The following is a 15,939-nucleotide window of genomic DNA, read 5'->3' on the forward strand; positions in this document are numbered from 1 at the left end:
TGATAACTAATTGGCACCTGCAAGAGGAACAGGTGAGAGGGTTTTCTTCATGATTTCCTCAAGAACTGCGATTGCCAAATATGGGCAAATAGAGATGGGGTATAATTTTGGTGAAAAGGGCTGCACTGAATTCCTAATGAAGAATGTAAAGTTTCTGAAATAACTTCTTTGAACAAGTTGATATTAGCTTTTTCCTGCAGAATGTAAAGCCTTATTTAGTAGCTTTATCTTATATTAATTTCCAACATAATGCCATTAAGAGTTATTGAAAAACAAATGGGTGTATACATTGTAATGCCATAAAATTCTTGTTTTGTATGTTTACTACAGTTGGAATAGTTGTCATCATCTAACATTTAGATTATTAAATTTATCAATATGGCACGATCCCTGTTTGAATCTTAAACCTTGACGATTTTTTTAAGGACACCTGATCGTACGACTGAACAAACTAAAAATATTCTAAAGTTCTTTTTGTCTAACAGGTACAACAAGCATTTTGAACTGAGAGTTTCATCTTCTGAAAATTTCTTTACTTAACTAGAGCTCAGTTCCCACCTTGGAGAACAAGCTTCCGTTTGAGATCAGAAATGAGTTAAGATAGCAAAATATAAAGTGGGTGACTTTTTGCACTTCGATACAAATGTCGCAATCAGGTTGACACATTCAGAAGTCAGTGGGACTGTGTGTGGGCATGTTGACCAGATTGCAGGACTGGGCTTTAAACTATAGTATTAATTACTGTAAAAATTTGTTCAGTTCCTACAGTCTGCTTATTCATAAAGTGCAGAGTTTTGGCGATCAGGAATGTAGGGAATGGCAGAAAAAACTTGCTACTAGAGTATATCTAAAAATAGAGCACTTTGCATGAAATAATCTAGTCCACTAATCTTAAATGAATCTGCCCTTTCTTCGAGTGATGGTCCCTATTGTATTCCACTGTGGGTTATGCATGTGTTCCATGCACCCGGAGCTGGAGAATTTGAAAGTAATGTCTGTTGGTCTGTGCATGTGCCCTGGCTCACCTCATGACTCTGACCAAGGTGATAAAAGGTGAGGCAGACTGACCGCCTCTCCAGTTCCTTCTCACTGCTGCATGGTCCAGATTGGAACTTCTCTGTGTCCTTAGCTTCGGCTTCATCCCTTAAGATAAGATTTAGATTTGTAAATAGTTTTTAGCATCTTGTACAGTTTATAGTTTTAGTGTTTTCATAGTTTTTGTGCTAGATTAATTGTTGGGGGAACACTCCCTCCGCTCACATCCCCCTGCCCCATGCTGGTACTAGACTATGCCCAGGACTCTGGCTTCAAACTCTGCGCTTCCTGCCCACGATCCTTCTCAGTCAATGATGACCACCAGCACTGTGTACTGCCCCGGGGAAGCACACATCGCAGTGAGGTGCAGTATCTGCCAATCATTCCCCAGCCATATTTGAGAAGGGCAGGAACTCTCCATTCAAAAACACCTCATGGAAAAGGGCCTGAGGCTGGGACCTCCCACCCACCCGCACACACACACACATATGCATTGGCCTGACTTGGCAAGGAGTGAGCCTCCAACACTGGTGCCAGATAACCTACTTCTACAGAACCCCTGGCGAGATCTTCTCGGGAACCCAGGAGGGACTCTCGTATGCATGAGATTAAGTCTTCCTCGAAATCCATTTAGAAGAAGTTGGAGTCAACTCTGAGCAAGCCTGGCACCTCGTCCCAAGAGGACTTAGCATGTCCTAAGTCCCAGAGGCTTGACAAGAAAGCCCATAAATATTGGGCTCCATCAGTACCAAAATGGGATCTGTAGGTACCGTCATTCTTGGCACCTCCCAAACCTTGGGATCCGTTGGCACTGACGAAGACCACTCACTGCCTACCAATGGCACCATCTTTGATAGCACCCTCTCAAGCTACAATGATCTGGGCAAAGACAACTCCTCTCACACTGGAGAGACCTGGGTCCCATGCTGCTCCACAGAACATCTTCGCTCCCCCGGATCTGGAATCCCCTCCATTGGGTCTGTTTCTTTCCAGAGATGTCATAACACCACCTGGGGAGACGACCACTCGGAGAAGTTTATCACCCTCTCCTTCCCCGAGGTACAGCTTTCCTTCAGTAGCACTGACGGTACCACCTCTGGAACAGAACTCAGCTTTCTCCTCATCAGGAGACTGATCCATCCAAGGAGACTTTGTTTCCTTACCCTATATATCCTCCATCTCCCAAAAGACTTACACCAGCTTGGGACAAAACTCCATGTTTAGCTTGGAGTTGCTGGTACCCCATGTCATGGGGGGGCCACCATGTCCCCCTTTTGAGACTTCCTGCTGGCCATATTGGGGGTCCTGGGACCAATACCCCCCTGTACAGTTGATAGGGAGTCTCTCCTTGCTTCCCTTTGAAGGAGGTGCTCAGATCACCCCAGGATCCTTCAGAGGAGGAAGAGCAATACGCACTGGATCTGGCAGTTCTGCTGGAACCAGCAAGACTACCAACTTTGTGTCCAGACAAAGCAGTAACCCCTATGTCTTCTTTCCCTCCCCCGAGATGAATTCAGGCAGTTCCAGGATCATATTTGTAGAATTGCAGGTGAACTACGGATTCCTCTTGAAGAGATTCAGGAATCCAAGCACAAGCTCCATGACATCCTCCACCCATCTGGATCCAACAAAATAGCACTCCCCGTTAATGAAGCTATAATGGAGCCAGCAAGGTATGGCACACCCCTGCCATTGTGCTCCCACCCCCAAGAGGGCAGAAAAACTCTTATATGCCAGCTAAAGGGGCTAAATTCTTGTTTTCTCACCCCTCTGCCAATTCTTTGGTCGTTCAAGCAGCTTCCGAAAGGGCTAGACAGCAACACCCCGGTTTACCACTGTGGACAAAGAGGTTAAGCGCCTAGACCTACTGGGCAGAATGGTCTTCTCATCATCTGGCCTCCAGTTTGGGACAGACAACTACCAGGCACTAATGGCCAGGTGTACGACTTTCTGAACTACTCCAAGTTTGCAGAATTCACTGACAGACTTCCACAACAGGACACAGCTTGTTTCCAGGCTTTGATAGACTAAAGCAAACTAATAACAAAGACTTCTCTCCTCCAATCTGCAGTCGATGCCGTTAACACATTCTCCAGAGCCATGGCTACTGCCATTGTTCTGCACAGAAGGTCATGGCTCCCTGTGTCAGGGTTCTCTCATGAGGTCCAGAATACCACGGAGGACCTCCCCTTCAATGAATTACAGTTATTCAATCAGATGAGTCATCTTGAAGGATTCTAGGGCTACCCTCCGCTCTCTGGGGTTATATATACCTGTCCCCACAAAGAAGTTCCATCGACAGTCATCTAGACCTAGACCCATGGTTCAACAAGTTTTTTATCAGAGGCCCTATGAACCACCACACAAAAGGCAGAGTGTTCAAAGGACCTGCTTCCTTGCACCTTCTGCAATCGGCTTGAAGCACTATTTTTGATGGGATCTCAAGAATTGTGAGCCATTAAGCCCAACATTGCCCCACCTTTACACACCATTTGGAGGTCATCTAGCACTCTTTCACAACATCTGGAGTACAGTAACAACAGACCAGTGGGTACTGAACTTCAGCCTCTCTGGCTATATGATCAAGTTTGCATCCCTGCCTCCTCCACCTTTCAAGGAGCACTCTCAGGAAATTATTCTCAAGCAAGAGGTGGGCTCCCTATTAGAGCAAGGAGTGATAGAACGTGTCCCTCCTCAATACCAAGAGAGCAGCTTTTACTCAACTTTTTCCTTATACCCAAAAAGAAGGATGGATGGAGACCACTTCTCAACCTCTGCTACTTCATTCAAGTTCACTCAAATTTTGTATGGTCATGTAGGGCTCTATAATACCATCCCTAGAAAAGGACATGTGGTTTACAGCTTTCGATATCAAGGACGTCTACTTTCAGGTAGATATTCATCCCACTCAGATGCTTTTTCAGATTCATGGTGGGCTTCGACCATTTTCAGTACAGAGTGCTCTCTTTCAGCATAGAGACACCCTCCCCCCCCCCCCCCCCGAGTCTTCACCAAAGTATTCACAGTAGTGACACATCATGCCAGATGCTTTGGTCTCATTGTCTTTCCCTGCCTCCATGACTGGCTCCTTGTTGCCAAGTCATGCCAGAAGGCCCATATGTCGAATCTAATGATGCTACACCTCTTCTCTATCCTGGGGTCAGCATAAATGCTGAACAATCTACTCTCACCCCCACACAATTTCTGGACTTCATTGGGACCACCCTGGATTCAGTCACTGCAAGGGCATACTTGCCCGTGGACCAGTTGCAGATCATGAACAGTATTATAGTCCACATCACAAACAGCACTCGAGTCCCGGTGAAATCATTCCTAGGTCATATGGCCTCATGCCTCACATCACTCTGTTCACAAGACTCCACCTTTGTTGCCTCCAGGCATGGCTCCAGTTGGTATACACTCCAAACCACCATCCTATGATCTTCATAGTAACAATTCCTGCCAAGGTGGTTTCTACTGGACTGTAGTGGACAAATCCTCGACAGGTATTTGTGGGCATCTCCTTTCTTCCCTCTTCTCCAGACAGGACCATTACCACAGACCCATCCCTGTTCCGTTGGGGAGCCCACATGGACAGCCACTCAACACAAGGCATGTGAACACCCTGAGTTATAAGCAGTCCAGAAGGCATGCAAGGCTTTTCTTCCGTTCACCTGCACTCACCATGTCCTTATACTGTCTCCCTGTATGCACAAGTGGTCAGCTTGTGGAACTGATGTGTCGGCAACGAAATCACCCTATCAGCAGCCTCCTTCTCAGAAAATGAAATATGCTCGCACACTTTCTCAGCAGACATTTTGCAGTCGACCATGAGTGGGAACTCCACAACTCGGTACTGCACAATGTCTTTGATCTATGGGGAATCCCATCCAGGGATCTGTTCACCTTCATAACAAACAGAAAATGCATCAAATACTGCTCCGGACGAGCCCTAGGTCACCACTCTCAAGGCAACACTCTATTTTTTCCTTGGTCAGATCACCTGAACTATGCATTCCCTCCACTACCATGCCTACCGTCAGGACAGGGCATGGGTTATCCTGATCTCCCCCTATTGGCTCAGACAGTTTAGTGTCCCGAATCTCCTGTGCATGTCATCCTGAGCACTGATCATCTCCCAACATTTCCCGAGCTACTGACCCAGAGAAATGGCAAGATCAAGCACACCAATCCATGTTCACTTTACCTCAGGGCTTGGTTTTTGCATGATCCTCCTTAGAATGCTCATGTTCCACAGCCGTATGAGACATACTTTCTAACAGTAGGAAGGAGTCCACTAGGTGGTTTTACCTGGCTAAGGGCTTGTCTTCACATACAGCACTACAACACTTTAGTGAAGATGCTCCTATGCCAACTGGAGAGCTTCTCCCCTCAACGTAGTTCGCTACTGCCTCTTGGGGAGGTAGATTATGTCGGTGGGAGAAGCTCTCTTGTCAATATAGTGCTGTCTACACGGGGGGTTAGGTCAGTATAACTACATAATTGTGGTGTGAATTTTTCACACTCCTGAGCGATATGGTTATACCGATATAGGTCTGTAGTGTAGACCTGGCCTTAGTGGAAATGTTTTCCTTCTTGGGCACATCAAAGGAACACTCTTCCAGAAAATGCAGATATTCCTCTCATTTTAGTCTGTATGCTTTCTCTAAAGGCATCAGACCTATCCATTAGCTCCTTCTGAGTCCTCCTGGCAGTGATTAATGTATATCATCTTCCTTCTCATGGTTATTCTGTCCTCACTCACCCTCTGACCACCAGATTTTGGAAAGGCCTAATCAGAACCTTTTCACCTGTTCACAAGCCTATTCCTCAGTGGGACTTGAATCTTGTTCGCTCAGGACTCACAAGGCCACACTTTTGAGCCCCTATCTTCCTGCTCCATGTCCCTTCGCTCCATGAAGGTTGCATTCCTTGTAGCCATCACCTCAGCCAGAAGGGTTGATGAGCTTGGAATGATGATGGTGGATCCTGTTGACACTGTGTTCCATAAAGATAAGGTTTTGTTATGTTTATACCCCACACTCAGCCCAGAATTGTTTCTGAATTTCATTGAACCTATCAATCCACGTACCTGTGTTCTTCCCTAAACTGCATGCTTCCTTAGAGGAACAGAGACTCCATGCCCTTGATGTCTAGTGGGCCTTGGCCTTTTACCTACACAAAACAAGCCCAATCAGGAAGTCCCAGAGACTATTCATCACTATAACAGAAAGAATCGGGACAAGCAATCTCCACTCAGAGGATCTCCAAATGGATCTCTGTCTACATTCTACTGTTCTCAACTATCAAACCTTCCCTGCTCCCCATGGAATAAGAGCTCATTCCATGAGAGCACAAGCAGTAACTATGGCATTGCTTCAGGAGGTATCCCTTTTTGTAAAGCAGCCAGGTAGGGCTCCGTTCACACCTTTGTGAGACATACTGTGCCTTAGTCCAGGACTCCTCTGCTGATGGCTCCTTTGCTCAGCCCCAATGTCTACATCGGTGTTTCTCAAACTGGGGGTCCTGACCCAAAAAGGGGTCTCCAGGCTATTGTGGAGGGGTCACGAGATGGTATGGTGTTGTCACCTTCTGCACAGCTGCTGGCGGAGGCGCTGCCTTCAGAGCTGGGAGGCCAGAGAGTGGTGACTGCTGGCCGGGTGCCCAGCTCTAAAGGCAGTACCACCCCAGCAGCAGCGTAGAAGGAAGGATGGCAGAGTATGGTATTGCTGTAAACCCCCCCCCCCCCCTCCAGTTCCGCCTCCCTCCAGCAGTGTCCTCTATTTGGGAACTTGAAATATGGTCACCCTACTTTACGCTTTTTGAAAGGCTTCAGTGCCTTTGACTGAAATATTTTCAAAGTGGGGGCCCAGCGAAAAAAAGTTTGAGAACCTGTGGTCTACCTCCTTGCACCCTTCTCCTTCTTATTTACTGCTTGTTAATCACCCACAGTGGAAAACAATAGGGACCATCACTTGAAGAAGAAGAGGTTTCTTACATGTTCTTTGAGATATGTGGTCCCTCTCTGTATTCCACTACTCGCCCTCCTTCTCCTCTGCTTTGGATTGCCTATGATTCACGATAGGGAAGGAACTGGAGAGTTCCCCCTCTCTTTATCCCCTTGGTCAGAGGCATGAGGTGATTCAGGGCGCGTTCGTGGACCAGTGGACACTACTTTCAGATTGTCCGGCTCTGGGCACATGGTGCACACACACAACCCACACTGAAATACAGATGGGGACCACACATATCGAAGAACGTCCAGTTACAGATAAGTAACCTCCTCTTCATCTTTACCAAGGTACCACTTCAAAAAATAATTAGGACTTTCTAAATGGATATACTGAGTGCTTAATTTAACATTTTGAGTTCTGTATCAGCACCTTGGTGAAGAGGGGTTGTAACTTATAAGGTGCTCCCAGAGACAAACTTCTGACCTGCAGTGTGATTTGTCTTTGATACCACTGGTATTGAGGCTTGCATCAGTCCATCTATTGATTATGCGTACTCTCAAATTCTAGTGAATGAATTGTGTTTGGTGCTAAGGACTGCGTATAGAGAGCTACACTCTAAACTCATACATTTCCATAGAAGACACATCTTCATAAAAAGTTTGCAGCCACTCTAGTGAGGACTCAGCATGATTAATGTCATTAAATGGGGTAGTTGGAACTTGTTTTGGGGAGAGAGACTTGAGTTTTTGACTTTGGGTTAAGAGAGGATGAAAGCACACACTTACATAGCTTATATTGAGGCATTTTTTTTAGGAGGTGAAGGAGAGGGAAATGGCTCTTGAATTTGACAAGTGTTTCTTTTCACAGTGATAATTCACAGGTGTTCCAGGCCAACATTTTGCGAACCCGCAGAAACAGTACAACAGTGATGAATCGTCATAGTCTGGTAAGAAAATGCTTAGCGCAAACATGTTGCCCACTTGTTATTTGGGTCTAAACAGGATTAAAGAGAAGGGTGTAAACTGAAAATTAACACTGTATACACTTCTACCTCGATATAACGCTGTCCTCGGGAGCCAAAAAATCTTACCGCATTATAGGTGAAACTGCGTTATATTGAACTTGCTTTGATCCACCGGAGTGCGCAGCCCCGTCCCCCCGGAGCACTGCTTTACCGCGTTATATCCGAATTCGTGTTATATCGGGTCGTGTTATATCAAGGTAGAGGTGTATTTTGCAGCTGTAGTGAAATTCTTTTTAAAGATTATCTGGCTTTAGAACACATATTTGTGTCATTCTGAAGACAACCTAGTTCATAACTTATTTAAGCAGATGATATAAAATTGGATAAGAAGACCAATTTGGAAAGAGAATTGGTATATTCAGAAGTACCAGTCAGTTATTTCTAGGTCTCAATAATCTCTGCTTTGAATGTTTGTTTTTAAATAAATCCACTGATTTTACATTTATATTGCTTCGTAAATTATAAGCCAGAAAGGACTGTTATGATCATTTAGCTGACCTCCAGTAAAACATAGGCCATAGGACTTCACTGAATTAATGCCTGTTTGAACTAGAGTATATATCTTAGAAAACCATCCAATCTTAATTAAAAAATTTCCACTATAACAATTTTGTAAACTTAAATGACTTTGTTAGTAAATGTCTGCCTCAAAATTTAGCACAGTACTTATTTATGAACCCAAAGAAGATGCAACTTCTATTTTAAAATATTGTTTCTTTTAAGTAAATCATTATAGTCTGAGTTATGGTCAAAAGGTAGTCTGGACTGATCCAGTAGTAATTTGGAGTCCGTGCAGGCATATTTAAAAAGGATTTCTTGACCATATTGAAAGAACCACAGATACATAAATTGATACATTTCTGGGGGACATGGGGCGGAAAAACAGTTCTCATTTTTTTTAACCAAGTGGAATTTTTGCCTACTTTTAAAAAATATAAAATTTAACTGAAAACTGTTACATTTCTCTTAAAATGTTTTCTAATTATAAGAAATTGGCATAAGTGCAGTAACATGTCGATTGCATACAATGCACAACTAATGTACTGGATGGATGGAGTATCTTGTGTTAATGTCAGTTTATCTTTTTCTTACATACAGTATACAAGATGCTTAGACATATGCTAACTTGATGATTGATTGATTGCTATTTGGGTTACTTTAAGTGGAGATAACTTTTAATTCCTGTCCACCCCTTCCATACAGCCTCTTCACCCTCCAAAAAGCTAAAATTCCATTTCAAAACTAGGCCAAACAACTGGTTTGAAGGGCATTTGTTTTTGTAGTAGTTTTGAGATCCTTTATTTAAAGGCCTCAACAGATGAGCACAACATAAAAGCCTTGTGCTTGCTGCTTAAGAAACAAAACATGATATAGTGCCAGTAACACTGTAATTATGGTTGAGGAAACATTTAGTCAGAAGTCCTTCTATTTGGGCATTTGTTTGAAGTTAAATTTTAGGCTGAAATTTCTATCCTTGCTTTCAGACCAAAATAAATTGCTTTCCTTTCCAGCAGTTCACTTGGGTTTCCTTTGGTATTGAAGAGATTCACTTAAACAGTGGTCAGCAAGAGTCAGCACTTACAAAGAGGGCAGTAGCCCTTTAAGAAAAACAGTTTTGAAACACTAAGGTTCTTTTTCAGTTGACCTGGATACAAAGCCAAAGAGGAGCAAGTGGGGTGATCTAGTTCCCTAGTCTGTCCTGAAGATTAACTGAACTAAAGATATTTCATGTACTTCATAGATGTTACCTTTTTGATTTTGTTACTTTGTTTTTTAATAAGATCTACAATGGTTTAGAAAAGGGTATTGGTGATCTCACAAGTGACCCAAAACATGAAGATGAAGCAGGCAATATAAATAAGGTTGGGGCGCGAAGAAAAGTAACTGTTAGCAATGGACCGCCATACCAACAGCAGTAGTAAAAATATTCCAGAGAATGAGGTATCTGCTTACTTAGTAAGAGACAGATATTTCCCAGGAAAGGGAGAGATGATAATTGAGAGTATATGCAAGATGCCAGAAAGAACTGCTAAAGGCAAGGAAACGCGTAATTGTTTTTTGGATTGAGAGCCCATTTCTCTGGCTGGGAGCAGAGTGGCCTTGCAGGAAAAGCGTAGAATGTACTCCTTATTAAGGCCAATAGCCCTACTTCATGATCAGAGAAGAGGTCTAAAGCAGGTCACCAATTCAGCTGAAGAGTCCTCTCTCCAGTCATGCACATCTGGTATTGCTGGGGATCTTACATCCTTCCTTACACCTTCAGAGTGCCATACACTAGGAGTGCCTGACCCCCATTCATTATGCTCTACTAGTCTGGCCATGCACAGTAGGAATTGGGTGGAATCTAGCTCAGAAATCGTGGTAGTTGGCTAAGATGTATGCAGTCTCTGTAGTTTATGGTGGAGCACACTTGAATGTACAGTATGATATTATATGCTGTCTTTCCAAGCCCCATTCAGATCAGCTAACTGGGCCTTTTTAATGTTAGGGCAATTCACTAGCTGTCAGTAACGCACAGCTGATTCTGCTCATCAGAAGACAAAAAATCCATACTACCAGTGTTTAATTTGTTTCAGTGGAGATATATCTTTAATATTACCCTTTATTTTAAATATATTAGTTTAAAAGGCATCTAAAATCTATAAATCCCATTCACTAAAGTTTCCTCTTTCCTTCGCCCTTCCCCTCAACCTGCCTTTTGTCAGTAACTGATATCTTAAAGTGTTAATCTTACTTAAAAGATTGAGTTGGGAACCCTAAAGCAACTCCTTGTTCACTTTAGGACTTGTCTATTCAGGGAATTAGCTAAGGTGTGAATTTAGAGCACAACAGCTATTCTACACCATTTTCCCATGTCAACGCTCTTATTTTGTACTAAGGGCAGGTCTACACTACCGTTTGAATCAATGTAATTTACATCGCTCGGGGTGTGAAAAAGACACCCCCCTGAATAATGCAAGTTACAGCGACCTAAGCGCAGTCCACACTGGCACTATGTCGGCAGGATATGCTCTCCTGCCGACATAGCTTCCGCCTCTCGCAGAGGTGGAGTAATTATGCTGACAGGAGAGTGCTCTCCTGTCGACATAGAGCGTCTTCACCAGACGTGCTACTGCCCTAAGAAACCAGTGCAGAATAGCTATTCCCAGCTTTTATCTTGTGTAGACATCGTCTTAGGCCTGGCCTACACTACAGTTAGTTCAACGTAAGGCAGCTTGACCAAAGTATGTCAGTGTCTACACTACAGCCTTTCACCCACCGATATAAGTGCCCTACTACACTAACATAATAACTCCATCTCCACGAGAAGCATAGTGCTTATGTCAGTGTAATTAGGGCGACGCAGTGTTTGTGTAGACACTGCGTGCTGTTGGCTGTCATTCTTGTCAATTTCACAGCTCTGCTCTGCTGCCTAGGGCTCACAGTTGGAGCTGTGAAATTGACAAGAAAGGCTAGTAGGCTCCCTGCTATGAAATTGAGCCCAGTACCAGGCTCACAGCTGTCAGTTGGGCTCTGGGGCTCACAGCTGGAGTTCCCATCCCACACGACGGGGTGACAGCCCTAGCTGTGAGACCAGTGCTGGGCTCAATTTCACAGCAGGAGCCTGCCAGCCTTTCTTGTGAGCTTCAGCTGTGAGCCCCTCTCTCTGAGCCTGAGGCAACAGTGAAATTGTCAAGAAAGGCTGGTTGGCTCCCTTCTGTGAACCCTATATGGGGCTCATAGCTCAGGCTGTCACCTTGGGCAGCCAAGCTCCCAGCGGGGAGCTCCGTGTGGAGCTGCGAGCCCAAGCTCTCAGACCTTAATGTTGCCCCTCTTTAGTCCGTGCAAGCTCTTCTGGTGAGGATGTGTACTACTGACAGAAGGAGGGTAGTGTTGACCTGAAAAACCACAGTAATTAGTGTGGTGGCTGTATGTGGACCTACGTCAACTTAAGTTTGTAGTGTAGACATGCCCTTAGAAACAGTGTGGCTGTGAAGGTCCGCAGCTCTGATTAAGTGGGTCAGGCTGTTTTGATATGAAGTAGGCTGAATTGGGATATGGTTTAGGGCTACCAATTTGGCTTTTAAGTAAAATTAACATTTTAAAGCTCCCAAGAGAAGCATCATTGCTGGCAAAGTAAGAGATGGGAGATGAAAACTAAGTGATTGGGCAACAAAATGGCAAATGAAATTTAATGTGGATAAATGTAAAGTAATGCACATTGGAAAAAATAACCCCAACCATACATACAATATGATGTGGGCTAATTTAGCTACAAGAAGTCAGGAAAAATATCTTGGAGTCGTGGATAGTTCTCTGAAGATGTCCACACAGTGTGCAGAGGCGGTCAAAAAAGCAAACAGGATGTTAGGAATCATTAAAGGGATAGAGAATAAGGCTGAGAATATATTATTGCCCTTATATAAATCGATAGTACGCCCACATCTCAAATACTGCGTACAGATGTGGTCTCCTCATCTCAAAAAAGATATACTGGCACTAGAAAAGGTTCAGAAAAGGGCAACTAAAATGATTAGGGGTTTGGAAGGGGTCCCATATGAGGAGAGATTAAAGAGGCTAGGACTCTTCAGCTTGGAAAAGAGACTAAGGGGGGATATGCTAGAGGTATATAAAATCATGAGTGATGTGGAGAAAGTGGATAAGGAAAAGTTATTTACTTATTCCCATAATACAAGAACTAGGGGTCACCAAATGAAATTAATAGGCAGCAGGTTTAAAACAAATACAAGGAAGTTCTTCACACAGCACACAGTCAACTTGTGGAACTCCTTACCTGAGGAGGTTGTGAAGGCTAGGACTATAACAGCGTTTAAAAGAGAACTGGATAAATTCATGGTGGTTAAGTCCATTAATGGCTATTAGCCAGGATGGGTAAGGAATGGTGTCCCTAGCCTCTGTTTGTCAGAGGATGGAGATGGATTGCAGGAGAGAGATCACTTGATCATTGCCTGTAGGTCCACTCCCTCTGGGGCACCTGGCATTGGCCACTGTCGGTAGACAGGATACTGGGCTAGATGGACTTTTGGTCTGACCTGGTACGGCCGTTCTTATGTTCTAAAAGGAGGGAGTGGGGGGCAATTGCAGTTTTAAACTGTCCCTACTAGAGGATCCCAGATGACAATAGGTGGCCAGAAACTGCTGATTAAACTCTCCTTTTCTAGGACAAAAATCAGATCAGTAGCTAATTAGTGTTGCTACTGAACTGTCATTGGATCTCAGGTATATAAAGATGGGACTCAACTAATCCAGAATACTTTAAAGGAAAAGAAGCAAGTTATTAAGAATAGTGTTCATCCTTTTTTCTACCAGTCTTATTGTTCTGTTATGAAATAATCTTTTTCAGCAGACATTGCATAAAACCCTAAAACTTGTGTTTTTGAAAAGATTTGAAAAAGAAGTGTAACATGAAGGAGCTATATTCTTTTAATAAACCAGCCAGGGTGTGCATTAAAGGACTACTAATGCACTTTTCTGATGGCAGAACCAGTAATGTAGAAACTTGCATCATATGGTGGCTTATTACAGTGGTTGAGTATTGTAGATGATGTAAGTATAGTCTTAGGTTGCGTGGGGAAAAGTTTTAAAAAAAATACTAAACAGGATTAACTTTAATGGGATGTTTAATGATTTTTTTAAAAAGTACTTTCTTCCTTTCATAAAATTAACCTTTGGAATTCAGAAAAGTTCATCCAAGTTTTCATGCAAATTAAATTTTAGTTTCAACTAGCAATAATCACGCCTCGGATTAACCTCATTGGCTATGATACTGCGTGAGGGAAAAGTGGGTCTGAGAATGTGACTGTATTTTAATTTTAATCATGTAGGCAACATGTTTTTAATACTATATTAACACTTTTGGCATATTAAGAAGATTTAAGTTCCTTCTGATTGAGGTGCAGTCAGTAACACTGTCTGCCTAGTTTGTGTTAGTCTGCTGTTAAGGAACCAGTTTGGAGTATGTCTAGAATTATAATCAGTGTTTCTCATGCTTTGATTGTGCTTCCATACAAAATTCCAGCCCCACCTCTGTGGGTGTGGAGATATCACAGGTAGGAGACTAACTGCAACTCACTCTGACCTCTTTGCATGCACCCACCTCCAGCTCTCAGACCACAAGCCATCGTCTCTCTTGGGGTGAAACACACTCTTAGACCAGGCATTGGGCTGCAGTTCCCAGATACTAACCATGACTACATCGACAGCCCTGAGTTACGTTCAGTGGGCTCATTCAGATTATTAGGACCAGAGTTTGTTCATAGTTTCTAACTGTAAATAATAAATTGCAAGTTCTTAATTCAGTCTGGAGTGGTCAATAGGGAGACAGTGAAATAGAGCACTGAACCGATATGCTTGTGGCATCCTATGTTGCTCAGCAGGTGGACTTCTGTATTCTGTACCAGTTGGAACTTTTTAAGGGCAAGTAGCTACATTTCTGCGTAGGAGTTTTAAGTTGGGTGGTCACAAAAATATATTTCACTTATCCAGGTCCAAGTTTGATAGATGAGCTGTTGTCTTGCGGCTCTCTGCAGATGGACCAAAATCTTTCACAGTTGTAGCTATTTGAAAATCCAGTAGTATTGAAGTCCAAAAGGAGCTCTTATTTATTATTAAACTCTTTCAATAATTTTTTCTTAAAACAAACCAAATAAATTCTAAGTGCCAATGTATAAAACAAGTAAACCAGCACTATACATCGGAAAAGAGAAGACCAAGATGTTTACACAATGCTTGAATTCAGCTTTAACATTTGATACTATTGCTGTCTGAACATCAAAAGGTCACAGGGTGAATAGGACACCCTGACATGAATCCATTAATTCCTCTCAAACTCAGCCCAAAGGATTATAATGGGAAACTGGTTCCTCCACCTCTGGAGCCCTCACCTTGGAGTTTCCTCATGACTCACTGGTCTGTTCTCTGGACTAAAATGTGATTGAGAGTCAGTGGTTCAGAGTGCTGAGTTGACAGTTGAAACTGGAGGCTGTTTTCTGTGACCAGCTAACTTGAAAATGAAAATTAGATGCTGGGCAATAATTTGTGAAGTCAGTTGCACTGAGCAGTGGTTTTAAGTTCTAGGTGAGTAGCAGGATTTTGCGTCTTTCAGCAGCCAGGAGCTTTGAGTTGCAAGTGGTAACCCAGATTACCATTAATGCTTTTGTGGAAATGTTTATTGGCATTTATTATGCTACCTTCCTTTAATTCTTTGTTGATTGAGTCCTGCTTCCAGGACTAGTTGTAAGCAGGCTGTTTTGTTGGTCTTGTGTTCAGCTTATTGTCCTGAGAGACCACCTCTTAAATATGCTCATTCCCCAAGCAAGTAGCGCATGCTGCTTGGATTGAGTGTAGGCAGTCCAAGTTTATAAAGCAAACCATAAAAGTTCTATTCTCTGTGTGACTTTTCTACCTCTAAAAAAAATAGGAGGATCTCTGAAGAAGAGCTGGGTCTGGCTCAAAAGCTTGTCTCTCTGACCAACAGAAGTTGATCTAATAAAAGATATTACCTCACTTACCTTGTCTTTCTAGGAGGAAGAACAGGAGTACTTGTGGCACCTTAGAGACTAACAAATTTATTAGAGCATAAGCTTTCGTGGGCTACAACCCACTTCTTCGGATGCATATAGAGTGAAACATATATTGAGGAGATATATATACACACATACAGAGAGCATGAACAGGTGGGAGTTGTCTTATCAACTCTGAGAGGCCAATTAAGTAAGAGAAAAAAAACTTTTGAAGTGATAATCAAGATAGCTCAGTACAGACAGTTTGATAAGAAGCAAGTGTGAAAATACTTACAAGGGGAGATAGATTCAACTGCCATTCCCAGTCTTTATTTAATCCTGAGTTGATTGTGTCTAGTTTGCATATCAATTCCAGCTCAGCAGTCTCTCGTTGGAGTCTGTTTTTGAAGTTTTTATGTTTTAA

General features: G+C 43.0%; 1 protein-coding gene and 1 non-coding gene across 3 annotated transcripts in view; one reads left to right on the forward strand and one right to left on the reverse strand.

Annotated features, from left to right (window-relative positions):
* Positions 1 to 15,939, forward strand: part of LOC135883293 (P2R1A-PPP2R2A-interacting phosphatase regulator 1-like) — a 32,347-nt gene that overhangs the window by 2,525 nt on the left and 13,883 nt on the right. Inside the window, exons 2-3 of one of the 2 annotated variants that reach the window (XM_065410328.1) lie at positions 7,857 to 7,914; positions 13,935 to 13,939. In XM_065410328.1, the coding sequence (XP_065266400.1) occupies positions 7,857 to 7,914; positions 13,935 to 13,939 (63 nt within the window). Of the gene's footprint in view, positions 1 to 7,856; positions 7,936 to 13,934; positions 13,940 to 15,939 lie in introns of both variants that reach the window. The other variant, XM_065410327.1, reaches the window with a different exon arrangement.
* On the reverse strand, positions 13,651 to 13,798 carry LOC135884180 (U4 spliceosomal RNA). The gene has a single exon (XR_010561675.1). It is a non-coding gene; the product is annotated as a U4 spliceosomal RNA (small nuclear RNA).

The sequence above is a fragment of the Emys orbicularis genome, chromosome 9 (genome assembly GCF_028017835.1).
Source record: "Emys orbicularis isolate rEmyOrb1 chromosome 9, rEmyOrb1.hap1, whole genome shotgun sequence".
In the NCBI taxonomy this organism is placed as follows: domain Eukaryota; kingdom Metazoa; phylum Chordata; order Testudines; family Emydidae; genus Emys; species Emys orbicularis.